General features: G+C 44.4%; 1 protein-coding gene across 1 annotated transcript; it reads left to right on the top strand.

Moving 5' to 3' along the window:
• FAM180A (family with sequence similarity 180, member A) lies at positions 1–27,942 on the top strand. Its single transcript, XM_010566249.1, has 3 exons — positions 1–170; positions 26,425–26,525; positions 27,526–27,942. The coding sequence occupies exons 1-3, from the start codon at positions 95–97 to the stop codon at positions 27,865–27,867; spliced, it is 519 nt and encodes a 172-aa protein (XP_010564551.1). The 5' UTR covers positions 1–94; the 3' UTR covers positions 27,868–27,942.

The following is a 27,942-nucleotide window of genomic DNA, read 5'->3' as shown; positions in this document are numbered from 1 at the left end:
GAGGGGGAAAGGAAAAGCCATTTATTTATTCCTGAAAAGAAACGAGGTAGGAAATTGAAAAGCTAATATTCAGCTAGACATTTTAAAGAGAAGGATGCTTTGGAAGACTTTGCTGCTGCTGCTGTTCTATTACAGTGCTCATGCCACTGTGACCCACAGATGGAGCAGAGGTAAGATTTAAACATGAAAAATTATTTAAGAGAAAACTGAGTTTGTAGACTTGGTCTGAAATTATGTTCCATTATACATATACGTACATATATATACAATTTGTCCCTCCCAACTCTGGAATTCTTTTTCTCCATTAAACAGGAGGTCAGCTAAATAATTATATAGACGAATAGAAAAATCCACAGGCATAAATGCATAAAGGTAAATTTATATATTTATCCTATTATAATACAAATATAGATATAAAAAATATCCCAAGAAACAAAACTACATTCTTTTCTCACTTTTTCCTTTCTCTCTCCTTCTCCTTTTTCTCCTGCATTAACAAAAATTACAGGGCATGAAACCTTAAAGCAAAATCCTTTGCAATCACAGGTGGCATAATCTTCTGCTCCAGCAGGCAGATACCTGGTAATAATAAACACAACAATGCCTGGCTTGTGTAAGGTGCCTGGGAATGCCCACCACCCTACCCTGACAGACTAGCACATACAACACAGAGAAAGCTACCTGCGGCGTTGTCAGGATCGGCTGCCAATGTGACGATATATAGTTGTGACATTATTCAAGTGTGTGACAGTAACATTTGAAATGGGTTGGGACTATTGGGCTGCATAGGAGATGCTTGCTTAAAAGCTAGTGATGATGTCCTTTCCCTTTTTTTCGTTTCATTCTCTCCTCTGGTATTTGGCACATGGTCGGTAGCTGCTGGAAGTGGAGAAAGGAAACACCTCCCAAAAGATTTCTTTGGTTCTGATGTTGAAATTCACAGCTACTTAAAGGAACAGGAGTCTGTTAAAAAATTAAGCATTCAGATGCCCCCCTCCCCACCCCAGTCTCCCTTGTCTTCCTCATTATAGCTAGTTCCTTTCTAGTCTGCTGTGTGGGTTTGGTTTCGATTTTTAGCGGAGGCAATGGCTGAATGAAGCAATGAAGAGCTATGCAGTTCTGCTAAGGCTGGACGAATGCTTAATTGTTCCTTACAGTTAGTGGGGGCTTACTGACAGGGCATTGGCCTGGGACTCAGAATGGCAGGTTCTTTCCCCAGCTTTTCCATCAGCCTCTTGGATGATGCTGGATGAGTCATTATACCTGCACGTACCTTACTTTTCTCTTACTGTATAACAGAAGTAATGACATGAATTGTCATGTAACTTAATTCTGTAGATAAGAGTTTGTCCTTCCAGGGATGGCACATAAAAAGGTGAGGAAACCAGAACTAGATCTGTATATATGAAAAAACCCAACCCTACCTTTTGGAAGAACGAGGTCAGCTCACCTATGAAATGAAAAAAAGGCAAAAGGAAAGGGGTTCATTTCCATGGAATAATCACTATGCAATTTAAGGATGTTCTTCACTTTTGCAGACACACTTATTTTAATTAAACAATAACAACACAACCCTAAAAGAAATCCATGCAACTATTAAAGTCCAATTTTAATCACCATGAATATTTAAAGGAAAACAGCAGAACTCTATTGTATTTTGGGAAAGCAGATTGTTTTCAAGCTGGAAGCTCTAGAGCTTCTTTTTGGAGACTTCAGAGGGAAGAGAAGATTTGTTCCCTGTTGTGATAAGGAGTTCAGTTCTCACAAATATTGTGTACAGCCATCTGCTGAGGAGGAAACCAGATTTCTTCTCCACAGCTGCTGGGACTGTTCAGCTCCAAATATGTTTTAGAGGCATGACTCCTTCAACAACAGGTAGTTCAGGGAACCTCCACTCCCCTAAGCTATCTATGTGTCAGCTCAACCAATCTCATCCTAATCTACAGTCTCTAGAAGGCCAAAGCACTGTCCTAATTTTTAATTGCTTCGAAATCTCAGAGAAACTTTGAGTACCGAGGCACGACACACCCTTCTGCACACTCAGAGCTCTTCCCTCCCTCCAGAAACAACAGACTCTTGTCTGGGTTAAACCTCAGTCATTTAAGTCTTATCCAACTCCTGATCTGAGTTTTGCAATGGAAAAGCAAAGACAGATCAGCATCTGGTCTGATGGAAATGAAACACAGATCTGCATATCATCTCCATGTTGACTAGTAGTCCAGAGTGTTTACAAAACAGTAGGACAAAGGGTCTTGCTTTAATTACCAACAGTTGTTGTTTGCAATAGAAATGAACAGTCAATATTGAATAAAACAAGGTCTAGCCTTTACCGTTTTTTCACTGGGGGCACCCAGGCAACCTTGGATGCCCAGTCCTTGTAACCAAGTATTTAAGCTTTGGCTCAAGAAATAAGTCAGACGTGAGGAAAGACTTGTGCTGACTGGTGAGTGGGAACTCCAGACTGCCACCTCCCTTTTCCCTTTGCTTTTACGAGCATCAATGAATGGAAAAAAAAGTATTTCTGGAAGGAAAACTGAGCGCTTTTTTGGTTTTTGTTTTTTTTTACTCCCTCAAACATTTGTGTTAAAAATCTCACACACTTCTCAGCCTGCCTATATCCAGCTGTGGTCATTGGTCCAGAAGTTACATGCAAAGCTTGGTCCCTAGGATGGACATGTTCAGAATAATAAAGAAAAGATCCTGAGTGGTGATGAAATAATTTGCTTGTCATCACCTCAGGTTTCCTTGAGCCTCTTGGGGGCTTAGCTGTATGGTATTACTCTCTCAGATTTTGTGAAGCACCTGTCTAGGAAGAAAAGGTAATGTTAGGTCTCTACTGAGTGATATTCCTTATGCGATGGTAGAAGTGTGGTGATATTAATTTCTGAAGGTCCCAAATAAGAATTCCAGATCTTAAGAGATGTTTTTGCTGGAGAAATCTAGGAACAAATCCTTTTCTTTGACAACAAAAATAAACAAAAAACCCCACGCAGCTGTGATAACAGGAGACAGTGTCACTGCTTGCCACCCAGCTGCTTTTATCAAACTGCTCTGATGAGTACCAATACATTGGAGAGCAGAAGTTAGTTCCAGATCTGCATTATAAGAATTGCCCATTCCCTGAGGAGAAACCCTAAGGGAATCCTTATTAGCAAGTTTCATCTCAGCTGGCTGTAGTTTATTTGCTCTAAGGGCTTCCTGATTCAAATAAATGGCACACAAACAGTAGCATGCTTGCTGCGTGGTTGCTCAGGGAGTGAAGACGCAGTACAATTTCTTGTGGCTGTGGCTTCTTGGACAGTGGGGAAGCTGCTGCAATGGGAAGTTCACCCTTCAGTGGAGGCTGGAAAAGTAGACGTTGAAAGACACAAAATAAGAAGGTAAAACTCTTTTCACCCATCAGTGAGAAAAGGACGTATTAGCTATATTAGCACCACTGAGGTTTCATGCTTTTGGGGAATGGCTGTGCTGTGCCTTCCAGACCTCAAAAGCAGTACTGCAGTTACATCCAGATCTATCTGGTCCACAGGCATTATCTTGTACCGTCTTTAGTGAAAGTCAAATGGTTGTTCCATAATATCAGGGGAACAGTTTGTTCTCCTTAGATGCTTTCTGCAGAAGGAATTACTGGGAAGAACAGAAGGCCCATCCTCCTTGATTTCCCCACAACAGCACAAGCTTTTAGTATTTGCTCTAGCGTTGTGGCAACTGAGTTTGTGAGTTTGATGGAGCAGCTGCTACATGAGCAACTTCTGCAGGCTGCTTCTGCTCGTGGGTTTAGCTACAGCAGGCTGGCAGCTCTCCAGTGCCAGGAGAGGAAATCCAGCCTGTCCTTTTATAAGGAAGCAAAGTTTAACATATTCTATACTCTGTGATCATTTGCTACATACCAGGTTGCTGGTGATCTTGCTGCGTGGGCAAAGGATGAGTGCCTTGGACATTAGGGCATGTACTGCACCCCCCCACCTTTTGACCTTATTTGCCTCTCTTCCCCCCATCTCATATTGCCCCCTTACAGCCAGGCACTCCAGTCTCGAGCAACTTCTGGGATTCCACCACTGACAGTAACACTTGTTTGATATTTTTGGCGTGGACAGCACGAGTAAAGGGAATGTGACCTGAACACAGCATGTAATTACAACACAAATTGTCAAACACATATATGCCCAGCGGGCCTTGAGTATACCAGGTTATGGTCTTGGTTTATTTTGGACGTGCTGAGGTTTCCAAAGGTCTGGTCCAAGGGTAAAAAGAAATTACACCAGCTGGACTGGATACAAGAACTTTTTAAAATGCAACATCTATTTAATTTCCTTTAATTTCCATAAAGCCATTGTTATCCAATTCTTAAAATATTTCGTGCATATAAAACAATGAAAGATATGAAATGTTATGAAACAGAGCCAACTCTGCCTAAGCCTGGCTGTGTAAAGAATGTTTCTTCTTATGGAGAAAATGCAATATTTCCCTTTTCTTTGGCTCCCATGTGATCACTTGGAATATTGCCTCAACTGCCCCAACTTCCCTGCTTGTTGGACCCATTCCAATGACCTCACTGGAGCTGCAAAAGGCTTGATTGAGCTGCTGCAGAGGTTTTTCCCCACCTACCCTGAGTCTGTTCCATAAGTCTTTGCCAGTTCCCAGGAATGCGTGTTTGTAGGCTGGATTGTCCTGGTCTGGGGGTTTATTTGCCTGATGCAAATTAGTACTGCACCAAGTACCGCAACTGTACCTGTAAAGAGAGGGAGGCACTGCCTGAAGGGCAGTCTGGGATTGAAATTCAGAGGAATTAGCTTTGCAGCTGGATGACCTGAAGAAGACAATTTATATATCTATGCTTTTACTTCCTGAATTCCTTTGCAGAGCTGTATAAGAGATGAGTATAAATCTATGTCAGAGACCTAAAAATAGATCCATAAAAACCAAATAGTCCGACACTGTCAGTAGTAGGAAGGAGGCATTAGAAGAATATTTTCTGCCCTTTAAAAAATTAGAAGAAAGCAAGGACAAAAATATGTTTTCAAGCAGGTCTGGAAAATATTTGAGAATTAATGAGTCAAGGAGGCAACTAGGACATCTGCATGGCACAATGGTGTGTAGAGCAGAAAACGCAGACCCAGGGCTGAGGCAAGCTGCCTGCCTTGCACGTCACAGGAGCCTGCGGGGACTGTAGCTGGTGTCCCAGCAGGGTGACAGTTACGTGCATGGCATGTGCCCAAGGGAACGAGCTCTGCCTTTCAACAGAGATCAACTGGTTGGACCCAGTGCCGCAATGATATGGCCGTACTGCTTCTGGCTCTGACATCTCTGCCCTGTGCTTTGCTGTGCCGTGCAGACATGGCCCTCCCGTTCCTCGTGGCAGATCCCTTGGGCACCAGCTGTGGTGGGAGTCTGAAACTGTTAAACAAAGCGCTATTGCAGGAAGACCAGGGAGAGGACTGAAGAAGGGGCTGAAAAGGGATTAGTTATTAGTACCTGGGAAAGCTGCTTGGTGTTGTGAAAGGTAGCTAGAATATAACAGCCTCTGAATGGATTGAACCTGTGCAGGATAAATATCCAATAAGGTAGGGCTGCAACTGTAATCAAAATCCTTTCTAGCATGTCCTGATTCCCCAAATGCTCCTTTAGGGGCAAACTTAATTAATTTAACCTGCATGGAGATTGATTCCTGAATCAGAATTCACGGTGGATACCTGAAACTGAAAGACATACAAAGAATGCTTAAAAATATCAAAGTTTATAATCTCTTCTAGGGCAGTGATGCTAAACTGTGATGAGATCAGAGGGAGGATAGATTATAGAAGCTTCCACATCTTAGTTTAGATCGCAGATGGATATTGTACTCTATAAAAGCAGTCATGCTGTTAGCAAGGAAGGATCTAAGTGATTCTGAGGCTCTTTTCACCGCAAGAAGCAGCCAAAAAAATGGCTAAATCTTACAGCTCATACAGTCATAAACTGGTTGACAGAATAAAGGTGAAAAAGAGAAAGGAGCTAGACAATTTTGAGGAAATCTTGGTAAGTAACAAGAGGAAGACACATGAGGTAAAACTGTTTTCTCTTTGATATGTGCTAGACTAAGTGAGAACTATGAGCTGAAAGTGGCACCAGTAGAATCTTCTCAGTGATCCCAGTTCCATCCCAGTACTGAGGAATGGCAAGTCAGTAAGGCATTGGCTGCCACTTTGGTTGTTTTTTTAGGATTCCTGCATGCTGTAGTGTCCCATCTATTTGCCTCAGTCCCAGGTATAGAGCTGTCACAGGAATCCAGATCAGTTTGCACAAGGGTCCTCATGTCCCAACCAAAGTCCAGCTCAGAAGCACCTCCTGCCATTCAAATCCCTCCTTACACTTTCACATGGAAATAGCTCCCTTCACCTTAACTTTAACAACCATCTCGCTACTCTTAATGCATGCTGTTAAGCCAATGTTCCCTTCCATAGGTGAAGCAGCTCTGTTACAAATTAAATAACTCATGTACTCATGCAAAGACTGTAGAGCACTCTGTGAGTTCCCCCCTGATTATCTTATACTCGACTGCTGAGCCCAGAGACCCCTCTGGTACCTGGTTATGGGAACACACAGAGTAAAAAAAATCTTTCCTTCTGCAAAGAACTTTCCGTGTAATTAAGAAGAGGAAATGTTAGCATCCTTTTTCATTGTGAGGCACGGAATAATTAAATCACTTGCCCCAGATCTCTTCAGGATGACTGTGTGCATGTAGTCCTGTATGTTGTTAATAGTGGTGATTTTTTTCTAATTCTGTTTCTGAAGCATAAAGTGCTTTTCTTGTTTTCTTGGGGTAGATCATGCCAGATTCAGCAGGAGCGTAATGACTTCACAGGCAGAAAGAAATCCTGTCACAAGCACTGAATAGTACAATGTCATTTGAAAGGAAAGTCAGCAGGTCTTAATGAACACCATCAGGCTGCAGAGGCTCTGATTACTCAAATAGTGACAGGCAAGATGTAAATTGCTGAGGTAAAGCACTGAGTGGTGGAGCAATTAACTTTGCACGCAGTGCCTGTGCTCGGGTTCAAGGCAGGGCAGGACCCATAGGGCTGGCCCAGGGTGCTGGAGACGAACACGGGTGCTTGCCCGTGTGCACAGCCTGCAACCATCTCGAACCGGGGCTCTGCAAAGCCATGCGCTCTCCTTCTGCACGCCTGTGGGTCTGCTGAAGGGAGCTGAGTCCATCCAAGATGCAGAGAAGCATCTCTGGGTACGTGGAACCAGCTGCAGCAAAACAGGGAGCTGTGCAAGTGTCTTGGTTTAAGCGGGCAAACCGGTCTGCTCTTCGCTTTAACTTTAGAAGCACTGAAATGTGCAAACCAGCACCACTGAAGACAAGGGGGGTTTTGCCGCTCTCCGGAGTGAGGTCACAGTCTCAATCATTATCTGGAATTTGGTTTCCTGTAGTAACCCTGATTGTTAAAAGCTTCCAGCGCAAACACGTTATTTGTTGGTGAAAGTATTTTTCAGCACTGGCACTGGCATGGGTGAAGCTGATGCAGGTCAGCTACATGGACAGCTGATGGTGGGAAGCGGAAGAGGAAATATATCAAAGCATCATAAAAAGGAAAAAAAAGGCAGCTTGAGGATAAGCTGCAAATAACACTTGTGGGGAGACACAGAAACAAAAGTCCCCAAGGGGACAGTCATCCATGGGGTTTTCTCTCCCACTGGAAGGAAAGAAAGACAAAGAAGGGATCCTGTATGCCTCTATTGTCCCTGTGTCTCCCATTACCCCCAAATCCTGTTTTATTTGGCTGTTGCTATGGCAGCTTTATGATATACCCTCCACAGCATACTTGCTCGTACAGAGACATTAAACTAGCCCAGGTCTGCACCACAAGTCACGGGGCTCCCTTGCCTACTCAGTGGCTAACCCTTAGCTGGTAACTTTTTGTATCCCCCCTGAGATGCTCCAGGCTGCAGCAATAACCAGGCTCCTCTTGCCTCGCTATCACGGTGCTTGCGGCAGAGCGAGCTCAGTGCTGGGCTTGAGACTAAGAAGAATGTGAGGAGGAGAAAAGCGAAGTTAAATAAGCTCCACTATTCCCAGTTTCCACAAACATTCTTTTCCTCTGGTGAAAGCATATGTGGGGCCTTTCCTGGCCCAGTTTGCCGGTTAGGTTTGGCAGCTGCCCGGTTCCCCTGAGATCGGCACGCATACCACTCGTCCTCTGGAAATTCCTCCCCGGCCGCAGGGAAACAGGTCTCCAGCCAGGAGCCGGGCTCCAAACTCACTGAGTCTCTCTCCGCTCAGGAGGAGCCAGGTGGGTAGCTGAAAAAAAGTTGCTGAGAAAGGGAAAAATAAATTGTTCAAAGCTCAGAGGTTATTTAAGAGGAAATGGGGCAGCGGAAAGGCGATGCTGAACTGCATTTGGAGAACCACATGCACAGGTCTTCTGCGATGCCTGCGTGACACCCACCCCCCCATGGCACTGGGGGAGCAGAACACTTTGATTAGGTTTTGCCTAATTGTGAAGAGAAGAAACTGCATCGGGCTGGATGTGGATATCTGCTGCGAGCCAGAACATTAGGATTTCATCCTCTCCATCTATTTGGCAGGTGGTGGCATGCCCCAAACGGAGCCGATGCTTCTAATCTCTTCTCTGTCTTGGAAAGAGTACAGGTTTTCCAATCTGGCAGGGTTTATTTGAGCCACAGAGAGGGAGACAAGAGAGGCAAAGGCAAAAGGCAGAGATGCTAAGAAAGAATAAAGAGCTGGCGGTAAAAATGGCAAATGGAAGGAAGTAGTATGAATGAGAGGAAAAGAGGAAGAGAAAGGAAAAGTGCAGAGAAAATGTGATAAATGTGGATAGGAAAGATTAAAGCACACATATGTTTGTGATTAGGGTGGCATTCACCCCCTTGTCAGCATGGTATGCATCCCTATTTGAACCCCTCCAAAGATGTCCATCTGTGACAGCTGGTCTTCATCTTTTCCGTCTGCTTCTCAGGCTCGTGGGGTAGTTGCATTTCTCTGGAGCTAGCACTGCCTTTTTCTCACATAAGCAGGGCTCATGTTTGCTTCTGGTCCCCACCAGCCTCTCGGTACACCAGGATATTGAGATACACTAGTCTGGGCAATTCACCACTGGTCACAGTATAAAAGTTAAAGTTACTGAATCAGCAATATGTTGAGGTCTCTGCACATTTTTTTTTTTTTTTTCCCCCTCACTTTGAGCTTTCTAAACTATGTAGGTATGAAAAAAGACTCTTCCCACTGCCCAAGCAACAGCCTGTTTTATTCCATGGAAGCTGCAAGGAACTTGCTCTTTTACAGGGCTGTAGCAGTTTCCATTAATACCAGTCAAGCTTTTCCATTAACACTAGTCATACTAACAGTGCCACAGCCACACAAGTCCCTATTTCACCCTATCAGCCCCTAGAGAAATGGATCACGTTTTGCAAGCCCTCAGTTTCCTCCCTGGTTTTCATAATGCTTACAGCCATGACATTACATTTTTGTTTATGCCTGGTTCTGAAGAAACACAAAGTAATTGTTTATTGAGTTTATTTATTAAACACAGACTTTATGTCTGAGGGAACTGTTCGTGTCTTAATCCCCCTCCTAAAATAAAAGACATGTAAGGCATGCCTCATTTTTATTTACGGCAATTGTTCATGGCTTGGCACTGAACAAACTCCATTTCCAGTTAAACACTACTTGTAGACATCCTAATATAGTACAGCATGTGTTAAGTGAAACCATTCATTTGTCGTAATCGCAGCAATTTCTGGTTTTCTGGATTACCATGCCAATTTGGCAGAAAGTTTTGGAAGGTAATAAGTGTAATGATAAAAACGTATATACTGCTTGTTTTGTTGCTTTCTACTGCCAGGGTTTTTAATAAACAGAGCTCAAAAGGGCTGACCTATCTTGACTTGTACTTAGCAAATCTAAAGCTCAGTTCGGTCCTCACAAAGATACAAGGATAGAAAAGTACCCAAAGATCTTTTCACACTGAGGCATCCTGTAACAGGAATGTGATACAATCAACAAAAATCAGATACAGTCAGGCCCAGTTAGGCTCATGTGGCAAAGGGCAGCATGTGACTGCTGTGTTGGGCTCTCCAGCAGAAGGAGGATGATGATGATGTGGCCCTGCTTCCCCACAGGATGCCTGGGAGAAGCCAGGGTGAAACGACCAGGCAGCACGGTGTCTGAGCTCAGCTCAGAGGATCCCAGATTTGATGAATGCCCTACAGATACCAGGTGCCCTCTGTCAACCATCAAGAACAGCCAAAACCTGCTTTCTGGCCCAGGGTTGGGCTTTTTAGTGCATTATCTAACCTTCCTGCCTTCCCGCACCAGGTCGCTGTCTCCCACTGTCCCCCATCCCTCCCTAAAACCAGCCCTGCCGCACAGAGGGACGTCACCAGCCACTTGGCTGAGGTCTGGGTAATGCTGCATGCTGCGGACCGAGGGAATCCTCCAGGAACACAGAGAGCTGAGAGGGGGATTTAGATGTTTAGCAATGGGACTGAGAAAGATGAGGCAGTCACGAGCTGGCAATCGCACAGACGGGGGCCTTGTCTTGCCATGGTGCTCTGTTTCTCATGTTCACAGTGGGGAAATGCTGTGGCCTCCAGCTGATGAAAAGTCTGTCTTTAAAGAGTCTGCCTGCTAAATAGCTAAGTGTTAGGGATACCGGAACAAATTATAGTTCCCTAGAAAGACACTCCTTTTCTAGCCAGAAATTGTGTTTAGGGAGCAGGCTGCTGGACATTTGCTGGGAATTTCTGGAGGCCTTTCAAACCCTGAAAGGCTAACTGCATGTGCCACAGACCATCAATCCAGCACGCATCTGGTTATGTCAGCCCGAATCTCTGTGCATGGCGCTCACAGGCAGCTGAGGTGAACTCCAAAGCTGAACAACTTGTGCACATATATCCTCCAAAGGAACATATGGGGACTCGTAAGCAAAATATCACCATCAAGGCAAAGAGCTCAGTTTCTACTTGCACAAATCTGTCAGTGAAGTAAATGTAACCAACTCGTCACATGTTTTCAATACTCTATGCCCTCCCTCCTTTCTATTTACATGGTCAAAGATGGAAGGGTGTATCATGTCCAGCTGGCTTTTTGGACCCATCTATGATGTCCCCCAGCAGCTTTTCACTCCTGGTTGAATTCATGCTGCCAAACAAGACATAAACTCTCAAAGAGGCAAATGTATCTCCCCAGATGCCTCTGTATATGAATGCCGTAGCTTATGTATGTGTACATGTATATGAACCCAAGGCTGGACCTCAGGACCCCCTGAATGTCTGCCCACTCAGGTGGAAAAGAGTGCTATTCCTTCTCACTGCAATTCAGCTGGGAGCACCTACTTGAACGTATTGTAGTTATCTGTTTTCAAACCCCATGCATCTCCTTATGGCTGCTTTTGTTGACAAAGTAGTGCATGCATTATTTAAAGTTATAAATCACCTTCTGAGCGTCCCTTTCACAGCAAAATGGAATGCTCATGCCAGCCTCTCTCTGTAACCCAATGCAATGGGTGACATCTATTAACCCAGTGTGTCCGAGGAGCTCAGCCATGACAAGCTAGTTTGCATTCTGCTTCATCCTTAATATCTGCGCACTGCTCAGAGGTTGTGGTGGGTTGATCCTGGCTGGACGCCAGGTACCCACCAAAGCTGTTCTATCACTCCACCCCTCCTCAGCTGGACAGGGGAGAGAAAATATAACAAAGAGCTCATGGGTTGAGATAAAGACAGGGAGAGATCACCCACCAATTACCGTCATGGGCAAAACGGACTCAACTTGGGGAAAATTAACTCAATTTATTACCAATCAAACCAGAGTAGGATAATGAGAAATAAAACCAAATCTCAAAACACCTTCCCTCCACCACTTCCTTCTTCTTTGGCACAGCTTCACTCCCGAATTCTCTGCCTACCCCCTCAGTGGTGCAGGGGGACAGGGAATGGGGGTTATGGTCAGTTCATCACATGTTGTCTCTGCTGCTCCTTCCTCTTCAGGGGCAGGACCCTCACACTCTTCCCCTTGCTTCAGTGTGGGGTCCCTCCCATGGGAGACAGTCCTCCACAAACTTCTCCAACGTGGGTCCTTCCCACAGGCTGCAGCTCTTCACGAACTGCTCCAGCGTGGGGCCCTTCCCCGGGCTGCAGTCCTTCAGGCACAGACTGCTCCAGCATGGGTCCCCCGCGGGGTCACAAGTCCTGCCAGAAAACCTGCTCCAGCGTGGGCTCCTCTCTCCACGGGTCCACAGGTCCTGCCAGGAGCCTGCTCCAGTGTGGGCTTCCCACGGGGTCACAGCCTCCTTTGGGCACCCACTTGCTCCAGCGTGGGGGCCTCCCCGGGCTGCAGGTGGAGATCTGCTCCCCCGTGGACCTCCCTGGGCTGCAGGGGGACAGCCTGCCTCACCATGGTTTTCCCCACGGGCTGCAGGGGAATCTCTGCTCTGGCGCCTGGAGCATCTCCTCCCCCTCCTTCTTCACTGACCTGGGGTCTGCTGGGTTGTCTCTCTCACATGTTCTCACTCCTCTCTCCAGCTGCTGTTTCTGTGCCAGCTGCAACTTTTCTTCCCTTCTTAAATCTGTTATCACAGAGGCACTACCACTATTGCTGATGGGCTTGGGCTTGGGCTTGGACTTGGCCAGCAGTGGGTCCATCTTGGAGCTGGCTGGCATTGGCTCTGTCAGACACAGGGGAAACTTCCAGCAGCTTCTCACAGAAGCCACCCCTGTAACCCACCGTTGTTACCAAAACCTTGCCACACAAACCCAATACAGAGGTCAAAACAGAACTTAAAGATTAGTGGGGCTAGCATTTGGAAGTATAAATAGGGGAACAAGTAGTCCCTGCCTTATTCTGTGGCCATGCTAACTGTCAGTCTACCCCTATAAATGGTTAGTTTGTTGTATTAGTGTGCTCCAGTATCTCAGACAATGATTACCTCTTCCCTATAGGCCAAAGACCAGTAATAAAATTCCCCTAATATGACAAAAGGAAGTCTTATGAAGATGACACAAGACAAATATCAATCACATGTTCAAAACCAGATGACCTCTATAAGCTTACCTGGGAGATCATCATCACTACCAAGCTGAGGAAGAACTGTCATGCAGAATTATCACACGATGAAGTCTAGTTTTCACAAGGAGTGCTTCTCTAGGCACAAGACAACAGGTATCAGATTTACCAAAAGATTTTTCATTAGCGGCCTATAATGACAACCCATGGAGTGTATACATGCTGGCAAAAATTTTTCTAAGTAAGCACATTTCATTATGCAAGCTTCAGAGTCTTCGAATTAGTAAGAAGAAAGCCCAAATCCAGGAAAAGATAGGTTGAAATTTACAGTGTGAGTACCACAGCAGCTTATCTAAAGTGCTTCTCCACAGTAATATTGTTTTCTTTACCAGTCCCCACGCAGATGAATTAAATCAAAGAATAAACTGCCAGCTGGTTTTAGTCAGCAACATGCTAGAGGTTTTCACTGGAAATCAAGTCTTCCTCCCTTTCTCCAAATTTATTCTTCCTAAGTTTAGAGCATGAGGTCATTAACATTTTTTCCTTAAATATTTGCTTAGACTATTTTACTGTAAGCCAAAATCTATTTTACAAGTTCAGCTCAGAAGAGTCCGGGAGAAGAGAATGTATGGTAAGGAAGAATAGCACTGAATCAAATACATGGGACAAATTGGCAGGGTCCTCTTGGGCTGAAGCCACTGAGAGATGGCATCCACAGGGGCAGGAACTGCAGCAGCAAAAGATGTTGAGTTTGGAATTTCCACCGATTTTAAAAGCAACTGTCAGTGTTTTGTGCCTTCCAGGTCCCACTCCTCAGAAAACAAGATATTTGGGTTATTTCGTTGGCTGTAAGATTTCTGTAAGCTTGAATCTAACCTTCTCTTCCCTCCGATCCCAAGCGTGCCTTTCACAGCACGGGGCTCTCTGTGACCTGGCTGCCCGCAGAGCGGCATCAAGGGGTTGGTGGTGCCAGCTCGGGTCATCTGAGGCCCTCGTCCGCAGTGTCCAGCTGCCTTTAGCAATTTGCAGTACTCAAGGTTCTGGCAGGGCTTTCGGTATTTAATGGTGAATCTGGTTGTATGTCAGTCTCAGCTTTATTTCAGCAGATTGTGAAACCTGAAAGATCTAGGAATAGTCAGATTTTGCAAGCATGCAATAACGAGGAACAGTGGAAAAATGACAGCTTTTTAAAATGGAAATCCCATACGTGTGTTTGTGGAGTGGGGAAGGCAGCTATAAAAATAATCCGTTTTGCGTTCATCCTTCAGATTTCTTTGCTATATTTCCAGCAATATCACAAAGATTGTCTTGGCCCACCATTGCATCTGCACACATTGAAATCCACCAATAGATTTTTGTGGATGATTATATTTGAGTTCCATTAACTTTTTGATATTAGTTTCATGCAGATGCACGAATTAACATAATGGGGCCCAGACTTTCATGCAGGTGTGAACTTGACAGAATAGACGCCTTCTCAGAGTGACCCTCACTCACTGCTCCAGGAGAGACATGTGGTTCCCCTGCCTCTTACCCAGGGATACAGCACAGCTTTTCACCCTTCATGTTCTGCTCAGGTGGCAAAACAGCTGTACCAGTCCAGTTCAGAAACATACCTGAATCCATCTTCAGCTCTGAGTTACTTTCTCAGACTCCTTGTCTTTATCATCACTACTAGAAAACATACAATGCTTTGAAAAGGCATTGCCTCCAGAAGTAACTCATTTCCTCACAAAAAAGACCCAGTATCCCCCTGCTTTCTGTTTATTGGGCAAGGCTGATTTATACGCTTTCTCCATCCAGCACATATTCATGTCGTTAAGAAAACCAGCAGCAGGTGCTCTGATATTTGGAGCTCAATGAACAGCTGGAAAGGCAGCTGGGGTTTCCCTGGTTTTGAAGAACAAGTGAAATCCCAGAGCAGAGGAAGCAGAAAACTGGGATTTCTGTATTCTCCTCCTAACAATTTATTTCAACTTGGATGGGGTTTTGAAGGAAACGGGAAGACAATTCTAATCTGAGGGAGAAGAAATGGTCAATATAATGTTTATTGCTCCTCAGTTTAGAGCTGCGATATTGATAGTTAGTGAGTTTGAGGAATAGGTTCTTGTTTCACATGTGCTACTATATGTGTAAGCAGTTCATACACGAATAAAGTAATAAATAGTTTGTTATCAGTTCAACAACAGTCCCTAGATTCACCATCAAACTTGATGATTCAAACTTGAATTTACTTCTTAGTTGAAACTATTCACAGATAGCTTAAGTGAATAATTCCCAGGGTCCCCATCATTTCTTCTTTCACCTCAACTAACAGCTCCATGACCTCAGTGGGACAGTTCCCATAGGGTAATTCAGCACAGGACAATTCAATCAGCGATAACAAGAAATCGTCATTATTTTTCTTAATCTGTAGATCATATGGTCATAGATTTTAAAGTCAGGATGCCTACGTATTTTTTTGATTTGGCCACCTGCACAGAATTTCATGTAGAATTTCAACAGATCCAATGCACTGTGTTCCATTAGTGAATATTTTCTGAAAAGGCAGACAGTTCGAACTGGAAGACATCACGAGGTGGAAATCTGCTAATTCTCTTGTTAGCTCGTAGCAGGGCATTGCCATTCTCCCAGATAAAAAGGCAAGGTAATTTCAGAGAGCTCCTAAATCTACATAGTATTGGTTGTTTAGATAAAGCACATGATATTGCTCCTACTCTCTGAACAGACATTTTATGGAACTAGTCAATGACAACAGTTAATACTTGGACTGAAGAATCTGAGCTGTCATTCATGATAATTAAATAAAATTCATACTGCTTGCTGCTAGGTCTGTGGTTCAAACTGGACCTTTGATTCCTTTCTCACCATCCGGTCTTGGAATAAATTTTAGATATTCTTTGTGCCAGTCGAATTTACTCTGTTAAGTATTCAGGGGGATGCAACCATAGAAGGGAAAGAAGTGTTTGGCAGCTAGTGGTCCTGCAGCCAATCCTCACCTCTAGCAGGAGCAATGACTACACCAGCTGATGTGACCATCCACGGAAAGGAGCCCATGAGCTTGGTGGTTAGATCAAGGGTGTGTAAGCACGAGGAAGGGCTTCTGCTAACCAGGGCTGATGTCCATCCTTACATCATCTGAGAACTGGAATCACCACCAAATGTCCTAAGAGCAGTTGGACCACACTTGTGTTGGGAATTTCTCACATGTAGGAGCACTGCTAGTGTAGCAGCTGTGACGGGGAGTGGGACAGTTAAAATCTACCAGTCTTTTTTTAGTTTGCTTTTCCCCCTGGCTTGGCTCACTGTGTGGCCACACAAAGCGGTGTCGGCACAGAGGGAAGGAGGGAGACCCTGACTGGGGGCAGGCGTGCCGGGCTGCCCCTTGCAGCTGCAGCTGTGATTAGGTCAGCCTCAGCAAACCCCTAGCTACTCAGTCACCTTTGCCTGCCAGAAAACCAAGGAAGCCAGACTGAAAAAAGAAAGTACACCAAAATAGTAAAAAGGCCATTCTTAACTACTGGACGCCTCTCCTCTGTGCTCAGTGTCTCAGCTGTGTGTAAATGTGTGCCTGGGAGGTGGCGCAGGGCTCGAGCCCACTCCTTTGGGCTCTGCGATGCTAACATAAAACCGGCAGAGAACTGGAGAGACAGAGACTTGGTTTTGAAGGGCTTTCCTTTCAGGGCAGCAATGGTATGATGCATAGAAGTCTTGGAGCTGCTGCGGCTCTGTCTTTTCCCGTGACGCAGAGCTCTGATTTCCATTGCTCTCGCTCCATTGTTCAACATGAGAGTCATCCACTTTGCTCTGCTCCCAGGGTCCTTCCCACAGCTCTGCACCAAAACACCAACACCCGGCTGTATTTCTTCCCTCCCTTACTCCCTCCCTTCTCTGCTCCTTCCTGGAAGAAATGGAAGTAGATTGGATCATCGTTATATCCCTTCACTTGTTCATTTGTAAGAAACGGTTTCAAATGTGGTTAATTAAGATTGCTTTGTGTCTTCCCCTTGCATAAGGGCTGTTGTGAGCAACACAGATAGGGCAGGAGAGGTGACCCTCCAATGAAGACCGGGATATAAAGCACTGGTTCATTTCCCAACTCTGCCTGACATTTTCAAATGTTGTCCAAATGTGTTGCCAAAATTGCTTATTGCCTCCGTGTTAGACCTGTGGAACAGGGTTGATATTTCCTTTCTTTATTGCTGTCCTTCACTCATGTAGTGTTCACCATAGCCTATCCCCAGTTCCTGGTAATATGGCAGCAAAATGAAGGCTAACAATATGTTTCACTTACTTCTTCTTTCCTTCAGTTTCTCTGCATGCATTTTTTCTCTCCACGCCTTCTGCGGCAACTTTACTCCAGCACGTTAAAGGTCTCTTTTGGCTGACTGCATCTTTTTTTTGTGAGCATAAATAATTCCAAGTGGGGACCCCCTCCTTATGACCAAGGGAAGAATAAATAACACGGCATACATTGCTCCAGGCTGGAAACAGGTGAAAATGCTGCATAATGGAAATTCCATCTGAGGGAATAAATTCTCAGACCATTTTAGTTGGTTGATGCTAGTCATATCTTTGAAACCATTTTACTTAAATCATAGAGGAAAAAATATCCTCTGCCTCTCACAAATACAGGCTCAGACGCACCATTTCCTTCTCTAGCAATATCCATTTCTGTAAACATAAAGGGGTTTTGGTCTTTTTAATACACCTTTATATTTCTTACTTATGCCGAGTAGCTAGAAAGGCTATTACCACTCTAGTTTTTATATAGAAACTCTGTTGCATGTTAATCTAATCTAACACTTCTCAGGTCATTTATGAAGTGCAGAAGTGCAGGTTGGAGCAGGTTCTGTTTTATGGAACTGAGACACCCTTTCAGAATACGTGTGTTTCTTAAAAAGGAGATAAATTAATAAAAGGTAACTTTGAAAAAACTGATTATGTGATGAACTAAGGGATTGAATACAATCTGTTATTAATTTTAAGTGTTTTAAACTGATTTTTTTTCCTAAGAACAGTGTTGCCCATTGCCAGCTTTTGTAGGGAGATCTACTTCCTACATCCTTACTGACAAAACTTAGACTTTCAGGGTGGAGCTTTTTTCTTTTAACCATTCTTTTTATAATTACAGAAGAAACAAATGTCTTTTCTCACTTTTAGCCAACAGGCAGGAATAAAGAGAGACCACTGCTGCTATTAATTTCAGTCTTAGGAGCTAAGATAGCAAGGATATGGAGCTGAAAGTAAAACGAGGCAAATTCTCTTGGTAGCTGCTTTTAAAAATGTGCTAGTTCATGTTGGTTTGTAATTAAAATGTCTTCTCCATCTCACTGCTGTGTTCTCCTAAGGGGCATTGGGATTTAATCTCCTAATAATGGAGATTTAAATGTATTAAAGTTGGAATGCACAAGCCTTTGCATTGCACTTGTTGTCATGGGAGCTACTTATGTGACTAACTGCAATTCCAGATACAAATTTCAGAAGCTAGCCTATAGCACTGCAACGTTTTTCCCTTGTCTTTCTAGGTTTTTGTGTGTGTTTCTCTTACTTTATTCCTCTTATTCTTCCTCCAGCTTCCCGCTCTTTCCATTTCTCCTGTGCTAGAGCAAAGTGTTCAATCATTTCTAATACAGAAGTTTTGATACCAAAAAGCAAAAAGTCAGGAAGCATAGAGGAGCTCTGCCTGAGCACACTCCGTTGCAGGGCTGACCAGCCAAAGCTCAGGTTCTGCTCTGGCAGCGATTGCATGTCCAGGGCAGTATAAACACCTTGCAGATCGTGAGCACGCATCCTTCTGGGGATGAGGCAAGCGCAGGACAAGAAGTAAAGAAGGATGGGATTACCATGCGTAAAACCTGTTCATTGCTTATTAACGCTGCTGGTTTTGCGATTTACGTTACTACTTTCACCGCCCACCACACACCTCTCATAGGTCAACACCACTTCACCCTGGAGGAAGCAATGCTTCTGGTACCGAGATCTACTGCAGGCACAAAGCAGAGGAAAGGCTCAGGGCAGCAAAATATTTAGTGACTTTGATTGGCTGCAGGATGGTAAGGACAGGTATTTCACAGTTAGCCTGAGGCAGTAAATTGGGGATAGTGAATTATTGCTCTAGCAATGGAGCAACTCAGCATAAGGACCCACTAAAGAGTCAACTGAGAGAAATAAAAATCTTTACATATAAAATACACTTCTGGTCTGATTGTAAACCCTCATAAACAAGGTGATCAAAGAGGAACATGAAACAAAAAGCCTCTTTCAAGGGTATGCAAACTTTGACACTCATGTCCTTTTCTCTTCTGCAGTGCATGGTCAAGGAGAAATGTAGAGACTGAGTTCAAAACAATGCTTCCCATACAATGTCAAAGAAAACCCTCTTGTGAGCGTTTCAGGCATCTGCCCTGAGATCCAAAGCAACAATGGCTTCTAGGAACTGCCCAGCAGTCTCTGCAACAAAATAGGTCCAGCCAGCCTAGATCACTCGTAATTTTGCACAGCATTATAATGGCTTCTGTGTCTGCCTATACAATCACCTTGTAGACAGCACTGAGTTCATTTGCTTTAGCAAATGCTTGAATTTATCTTGAAGAATCATCTCCATCTTTCAAAGAATTCAGTGCTAGTGAGAAAATCTGTTATCAGGTTATCAACAAATGTCTTGACAGGAGCCTCGGGCTGTTCTGAGATCCATTTAGTGCAAATTCCAGGCAGGGCAGAGAAAAATGTCATGACACAAGGAAAATTTCCAGCTCACTCACTAGTGGAACCAGAATATGCTCCTGGCTGACTGACAGCAAGCTTAAAAGGGTTATCCATCTGGCCCAGGATATGGCTTTTTTTGACTCTTGCAGAAGCTGGCATTAAAAAAAAAGGCTGAGCATTGCCATGGATTTTTTTATTTGCTTTTCTAGCCATGTGATGTTTAGGCTAAGAAAAAACTCACACCACTGGAGTATAATTCAAATGCTGTTTCTTTGGGCTTGTAAGACAGAACAAAACAACAATAGCCAATGAATTTATAAAAAAATATTTTACATACTTTACCATGCCTTCATAAGCAATAACCTATAAAGTTTTACATTTTCCTTTCCTTTCCTTTCGTGGTCAGTATGCATATTTGTTTCCACGCACAAATGCACTCACAGCACTGAACAACTATTTTGTAGTAAATAATTTTATTCCCTGCTTTACCAATAAGATAAAGCCAAGCAAGGAGAAATTGCTGTCATTATAATTTGGGATACATTAACTTCTTTGTATTGAGGTCTACGAGTCCTGACTTCAAAAGCTTTGAGCAGGAAAGGGAAACTTTTGCTGTCATGGATCAAGCTGGATGTACTGCTGAGCTTGTAGCAGTTACTGCTACGGGGTGGTTGTGAGCTTGCAGTAAAAAGATGGTTGTGGTGGTCTGAGAGGATATGGTTTTGCAGAGCCCTATTAATCCCTGTTACAACTCCTGGTGAACACATAAAGGAGTTTCAGAGACTGCTTTTCCTTTTCAGGTCCATCTCTGAACAGGAACTGCTGCTGCCTGTGCAACCGCTCCCTGCCTTGCACTCCCAGAAATAGGGGGCTGGTCCCAGGAAGCCAGTGATGCCGAAAGAAATTATTTTCATGAGTTTCTTTAGAGTCAGGCCCCAGTAATCTAAGACATGAGGACACAACCGGCAGCCTGCTGACTGGATTTGGCTTATAGGACAACTCCAGCTGAGCCACTACCTTTCCCTACGCCAACAGGCAGTCCTCCTTTGCTTAGCTTGCAGGGAGTCAGGAGTTTTGGCCCCAAAGTCCTCCTTGTTCCTCTGCTCCTCCTATCCTTCATGAAAGGGGTCCCACTGAAGCAATGAGGTAGCCTTTTTGCATGCCCCCGAAGTCAATCAAAATCATTCCTACTGAGTCATGACCCCAGTCAAACTGTGTTCACATCCTGGAGCCCCGGGGAGCTGTACGTGCTTTGGAGAAATGGCCTGCGTAGGGCCTGATTCATGTTCTTGGCTTCATACCTTTTCACAGGAGAAGAAAAGGGCATCGATGATGCACAAATAATTGAGCACTACTGCAGCTATGCTCTGTACTTATTGAGCAAACACATCACAGGCAGCAATTGGGAAATCATGAGCAAGAGTGTGAACTGGAAAGCAAAACTAAACATCTGTACCCTCCCCAGTGAAACTGCATGGAAAACCTGGGAGAGGATCATAAATGTTTGTCATGTGGCTAATGAGGTCCAGAAAATTCTGGCACAGTTCTTAAGAAAGATGAAAGCATCTTTAAAATAAAGGCTATTGTCAGCCTCAACTGTGACATTACATTTAAACCATAAAGAAATTTCTAAGCTGACATGAGCTAAATAGTTAGAAGCAGGCCAATGAGTTGGCAAACGTGGCTGCAGCTTTTGTTTAAAAACCCAGGTAGTCCTTAAGGAGAAGTGGAGTTGAATCAACAGAGCTGTAGGAGACTGGATGGACTCCTGCAGTGAGCAGTGCCAAAACCAGGGACTCCTGCACCACATTTTGACAGGCACTTTTAGTCACCTCTCGTGGTTTAACCCCAGCTGGCAACTAAGCCCCACACAGCCGCTCGCTTACTCCCCGCTGGTGGGACCGGGGAGAGAATCGGAAGAGTAAAAATGAGAAAACTCATTTATGACTCATGCCATGAAGACAGTTCAATAAGTAAAGCAAAAGCCACGTGAACAAGCAAAGCAAACCAAGGAACCCATTCCCCACTTCCCATGGGCAGGCAGGTGTTCAGCCATCTCCAGGACAGCAGGGCTCCAGCATGCCTAGTGCTTACTTGGGAGGACAAATGCCATCGCTCTGAACATCCCCCCCTTCCTTCTTCTTCCCCCAGCTTTCTATGCTGAGCATGACGTCCTATGGTCTGGGATATCCCTCGGGTCAGTTGGGGTCAGCTGTCCCGGCTGTGTCCCCTCCCAACTCCTTGTGCCCCCCCAGCCTCCTCGCTGGTGGGGTGGGGTGAGGAGCAGAACAGCCCTTGGCTCGGTGTGAGCACTGCTCAGCAGTTAGGAAAACACCCCTGTGTTATCAACACTGTTTTCAGCACAAATCCCAAACACAGCCCCATACTAGCTACTGGGAAGACAATTCACCCTATCCCAGCCAAAACCAGCACACCACCCTTAGGACTAGACTTGTTGGCTGCCCACCATCCTGAGGCACAAGCAGTGGTGAGCTCCAGGGCACAGGGTGAGGCCCTTCAGGGTCGGGCGGGTGGGCTGGGAGTGGGTGGCTGCACGCAGGGACACTGGTCCCATCCACCTCCAGCCCTGAGGACTCAGTGGGCAGGGAGGGAGGTCAGATCTGGGAGCGCTCCTAAGCCCCCTTTGAAGAAGGGCTTTGGAAGAGGATGAGCCTGGTAGTATACAGCTATATAATAGAAAATGCTTTCAGTATTTTTCCTACCTCATCTCTGTGGATCATAAGCTTTTTGTTATGTGACTGTTCAGCCCTTAGGACAGAAGCGCCCACTCCATTGGAGATGTCTCGACACATTTGTAAAAGAGGTAATAACAATAAATCGATGGGAGTCTTTCCACCGACTTCAGAGATTACAGGGTTGGGCTTTCTCTGTCAATACTGATTAGGGATCTCTGCTCCCCAGACATTCACAGCTACTGCAATTGAAATTAATTGGCTCCAACATCAACATAAAATAATGCACATTGCTCTGCATCTTCCTATGAAATAATTGCTTGATAACTTTACAGGGAACTCCCTTGAGGAAGAAAATAGTAAAGAGATGGCAAGTCACAGTAATATTCCTCTGCTGTTCTTTGATACAGCCCAACTAATTCATGTCAGAGACAGAAGTAAATGCAGGAAGAAGTCAAGTCAGCAGAAAAGTTTCAAGTGGAATTTGCAATCAGTAAATGCAGAAACTGGCTGCAAATCTTGCTCTGTCTCAGCTTTTGTGCTTAACTTACATGTGTGTTAAGTCGGTGTAATGAAAATCAGAGAGTGCTTGCTCTAAATGCTCACACAGTCTTGGAGGAACTCATGAATTCATGGAGAGGACTGTGGAGGGAGTGATGGTGGAAGGATTTGACAACTGTGCAGGAAGAGAGTGAAAGGGAAGGACTGAAATAAAATGTGGATCAGGAAAATCAGATCACCATGACAAATACAGATGAACTCTGAAAGAGGTTCTGAGTAGAGTCTCTAAGAACTGTAACAAAGTTTCATATGTTTTGGGAACAAGATAATGAGAGCAGGGAGTCAGTGCTAGCCCAGTCCCCACAGAGGATCGCATGCCTCTGATACGCATACAAAGTCCTTTCTCACAATATGTAAGATGTGAGGAAGAAGTTCTTCACTGTGAGGGTGGTGAGGCACTGGAACAGGTTGCCCAAAGAGGCTGTGGGTGCCCCATCCCTGGCAGTGTTCAAGGCCAGGTTGGATGGGGCTTGGAGCAACCTGGTCTAGGGGAAGGTGTCCCTGCCCGTGGCAGGGGGGTTGGAACTAGATGGTCTTTAAGGTCCCTTCCAACCCAAACCATTGTATGATTCTATATAGCAGCTCAGGCTTTTGTCCTTTTGAATCTTCTAACCTAATCCATGTTATCCTGGGAACAGCTGAGTAGGAAACCCCAGATGCTTTCTGAGGTGTTACCTGTGATTCAGCAAGCGGGTCAGTACTAAATTGATAACATGGCATTCGTGTTTGTGCGAGTCTGTCACTCAGGCTTTTCTGGGTGAGTGGTGATGGGCTGAATCCGATGACTCCTAGCTCATCTCTATGGTGGGAATCTGCACTTGGCCTGAAAACTAAAAGCAATGGGTGTGATGACAATAAACACAACAGCACTGAAGCAAGATGCCACAGACACCTTTTCCACGGCTCAGGGAGTATTTGAGATGTAAACCATCTGCATATGTAGTGGTACTCTGCACTCTGAGGCTGTTTCCACTGAAAGGGCATCTAAAAGGCATAAAAATGAATCGTCATCATTATGGACTGGATTTCTGCCAGCTGCTTAGTAATTAGAGTTTTAATTGCCCAGTAATAAAAGTTTTAATTACTCAGCAATTAGTGCTTGAAGTTTCAAGTGCTTCACATGCACTCAATTGCATTCTCAAATTGCCAAGAGCAAAAGATGGAATAGCTCCAGTGTGTCTCAGCACAGCTCTGAGCAAGAGGGGTGAACATCAGTGATGGAGCAGCAGCAGAAAATGGGTATAGCCCAGTTTCCAGTGGTCAGCCAGGCAAACGCTCTCGCAGAGCAGAACCTGCAGGCAGCTTGTGACCTTTCCCAAACTCGCCACCTCCTCAGCTGGGCCAGACAAGGTGCTCGGGTGGTAAAGGCATCGTGCTGGGGAAAGGCTACTGCAGAGACAAAGTCCTTTTCAACATCTCTGTTCTTTTACTTGGTACATTCATTCCTTCAGGCTTTTAGTCACATACCCTGCAAGTACTATTCAGTTATTTAAACAAGTTTTAATCCAAACTTACATGGATCCAATAGGAAGCACCTAGCTCTGTAAGTGTCTTACCAAAATGCCTGAAAGCATCCCTGCAGGACGCATTTACAGTTAGTAGTATCCACCTGCAGGATGTTTATTGCAATTCAACAAAATATTTCACCTATACTATATTCCCTAGCTAATTCAAGGCCAAAATACCCTTTGCTGGGTCAAGCATGAATTACTTCATACCTAGTATTATCCTAATTAATTTTCCTTATGCTAGATAGTAAAGGTCCTAATTAACACAATCTCTGAGGGCCTGGTTTCTTTCTTCTTGCCTTGCTAGAACTTAAATATCATTAACAAGTCAAACTTTAACAAAGTCAACAGTTGGCAACGGCCCAGGAAAGAGGACCGCATTTAGGCTACAGAGTCTAGAAGAAACTGCTTGGGTAATCAAAGAGGCAAATTGTCTGAGCAACCATGTAGTCAGGGAGCAGGGACAACTTTTCCATAAAATAATTACAGTTGCTCCAGCTTTTTTTTGCATGCCCAGAAGAGAGAGCTTTAAGTGACATTCAGGTTTTCTACAGGCAGCATGCAAAACCTATCACAAGAACTTTGGCAAAACAAGACAAAATTGATCTAGTAAAAATATTTCATGGAAAAAAATCTGGTAGAGAGAGGATGGGATGAAACTTTTCAGAAATTCAAAGCAAGCTGCATGTTCTGTTAAATGTTACTTGTAATCGTAGAACTCTAAATTTTGAGGGGGGGGAAGCATAATGCCTTTCAAAAGGTGCTTTTTTTTTCCCCCTTTTTTTAACTAGTTTCAGAATTTATCTATTAGCAAACAACCGTTAAAGTCGAGAAGTGAAGTTTATGAGGAAATGCACTGATAGTCACATAAGCACAGCTTTAAAAAAACCTTCCTGTTCCTGAGTATTAGAAAAAAGGCAACAAATCCAAACTATGGTTACCTAAACATCAACATCTAAATCATACACACATAACATTAAACAAAACAAAGTTTTTCCTCTCTGCTCTGAAAAGAACTTACACCTTTTAGTAGTACCTAGTTATGGGGTTAGTAACCTAGTTAGCAACTCAAAGCATTTAGGTGGTCTGTAATGTAGCATGAGATATTTTCTATTCTCTGGACTGTACAGGTCATTGATCCCACAAATGCTCTACCTCACTGGGGTGCTGAGTTCAGGGGCTGTACATCTGTTTTCTGTCTCATTTCCCTGAGAAAATATCTGTAGTGCACTTCATAGTGGTGATAAATACCTGATCATAGCAGACTTTGTTGTTTGTAGCTATAACACTGTGAAGTATTAAAGTCATGATAAATTGGGATTCACCTCATTGAATGTAGCTGCCTTGTCTAAGCTGGTAACAGGCTCAATGAATAGACAAAGCCATCTCCAAAGGGTGAGTCCCTCCTTCCAGACATCTATGCCCAGGACAGATAAGGCGATCTGCCCTCTGGAGGAGCTGTGGAGCTGTCTCTGTCAACTAAGGAGACATCAACATTTAGATGGCTGAAACCAGGAGAAATGTAGGGTCTTAGAAGTGTGACAGTAGAAGAATGGCCTGAAGAAAGTAGGCTTTGTTGAGGGTCAGTACTGATTTCCCCTTGCAGAGCCAGGAGACGAACATGTATTTCAGGCAATGTTGATGTTGCATTTATCATTATTATTCCTTACACCGTGTCTGCACCGCAGAGTCACAGGCCTGCATTATAAACCACTCTGTGTTAGACACTGTATAGCTACAGGACAAACAGCTAACCTCCAACCCTAGTAGATTATAGTCAAAGCAGTCCATGCCACCCATTTTATTTACAGTGAGAAATCATACTGTACAGCAAGTCTTTGCAACAGGCAGTTCTTTGGTTGAATCTACCATTGAAAAGTGTTTCCTCTTTTCAGCATTTGCCACCCTGTGGAACCTCTCTTTTCCTGTTATTGTTTTCCAGCTATGCTTTTCCCATCTGCTCAGCGATTCAAGAGGTCCTCAGCTGCCTTCCTTAACCCAGTGCTACAAAACTCGCTGGAAGATGTCGTCCTGCTTTATGAGGTTCAGTATATGGGAGCAGATGGTACTTCCATACTGGGGTTATCCATTATCTGTTTTCATGTCACTTGTACTCATCCCAGCAGCAAATCCATTGCTGTCTATGTAATAGCTCACCAGAAAGGAGGGAACAGACATATATATTACAAACTCGTCTCTTTCAGCACTTAAGCAGGCAGCAGTTGCCTGCAGTACCTCAAATGTGGGTTCTAGCTCACTGACAGGCAAAACGAAAACCAGAGCAAATGCCTTTCCACTGAAAGCAACTTTCTTCCAGAACAGTTACATATTAAAAACACAATGCATTTAAATTCTTTGGTCTAAGTCTCAGTCCCAAATTATTTGTTCAAATCATTAAAGCCACGAGTATCAGTCATTGCAAAGTAATCTCAAGGGCATGACTGTTTCACTTCAGAATGATTCAGGTCCCCTCCTTCACAGCAGCGGCAACTGCAGATGTAACACGCAGCCTGGAACAGTGTCATATGGTTAGCTAAGGGAAAGTGGCCCACCTGAAGAGGGTACATGGGTCAAATCTATCTATCCCACACTTTGAGAAACTGGGATTGGATGTCCAAACAGGGCAGGTGGGCTAGGACACGGAGCTAGGCCACCACTGCTATCCCTGGCAGGGTAAACGGCCTTTCCCAGCTGCGCTGCTGCCTCCACCTCTCTAATCCCCATGTGGCACCAGCAGCCACCCATGCCTATTTTGGATAACAGAAGACTACCTGCCCTTTCCTTTTCCTCTCTCCTTTCCCCATAGCCTGGCTCTAGTTTTCCCAGGTAGTCCTGGAACACGGACACAGAACTCCTGGAACACGGGAGTCCAACTTTCAGTTGGAGACTTTCTGGTCTGCCCCACCTCCAGCCAGTGCACTGAGAGTTTTGTCTCCATTTGACCTAAAGTAAAGACCAAAGGACATGTTGTTAATTCACATTTACTCTGCCTAGAGTCTCTTGGAGAAGATAAATAGCTTTCTGTGTTCTGATTTTGTACCAGTTTCTTTTAGCTGAGCTCGACATTGACAAAGGTCAGAGGATCTCCATCAAAGATGAGGAGCTCGCTTCTCTGAGGAAGGCTGCTGAGTTTGACACCATCTGCAACGAGATTATCCCCAAGAGCATCACAGAGATCCGCAGGCTGACTAGCAGGCTGTCTTCCTACCCAAGGGTCCTCAAGAAAGAAGACTTTGAAAGGACAGTACTGACCATGGTCTATACGGCCTACAGGGCCGCTCAGTCCCAGGGGCACCAGAAAGACACTTGGGCTGAATCCTTTGTCAATCTTTACAAAGCCCTGAAGCACGACTTGATGTTCCCATACAACAAAGAGCCGTCATAGTGGGAGACTTGATGCAACGGCACCTCAGCCACCTCTTCTGGTTGATAAGGGACACATGTAGCACGTCCACCACTT

Source organism: Haliaeetus leucocephalus, unplaced genomic scaffold (genome assembly GCF_000737465.1).
Source record: "Haliaeetus leucocephalus isolate CR32 unplaced genomic scaffold, Haliaeetus_leucocephalus-4.0 Scaffold206, whole genome shotgun sequence".
In the NCBI taxonomy this organism is placed as follows: domain Eukaryota; kingdom Metazoa; phylum Chordata; class Aves; order Accipitriformes; family Accipitridae; genus Haliaeetus; species Haliaeetus leucocephalus.
The sequence above is the reverse complement of the archived record's forward strand: the minus strand, read 5'-3'. Positions and strand labels throughout refer to the sequence as shown.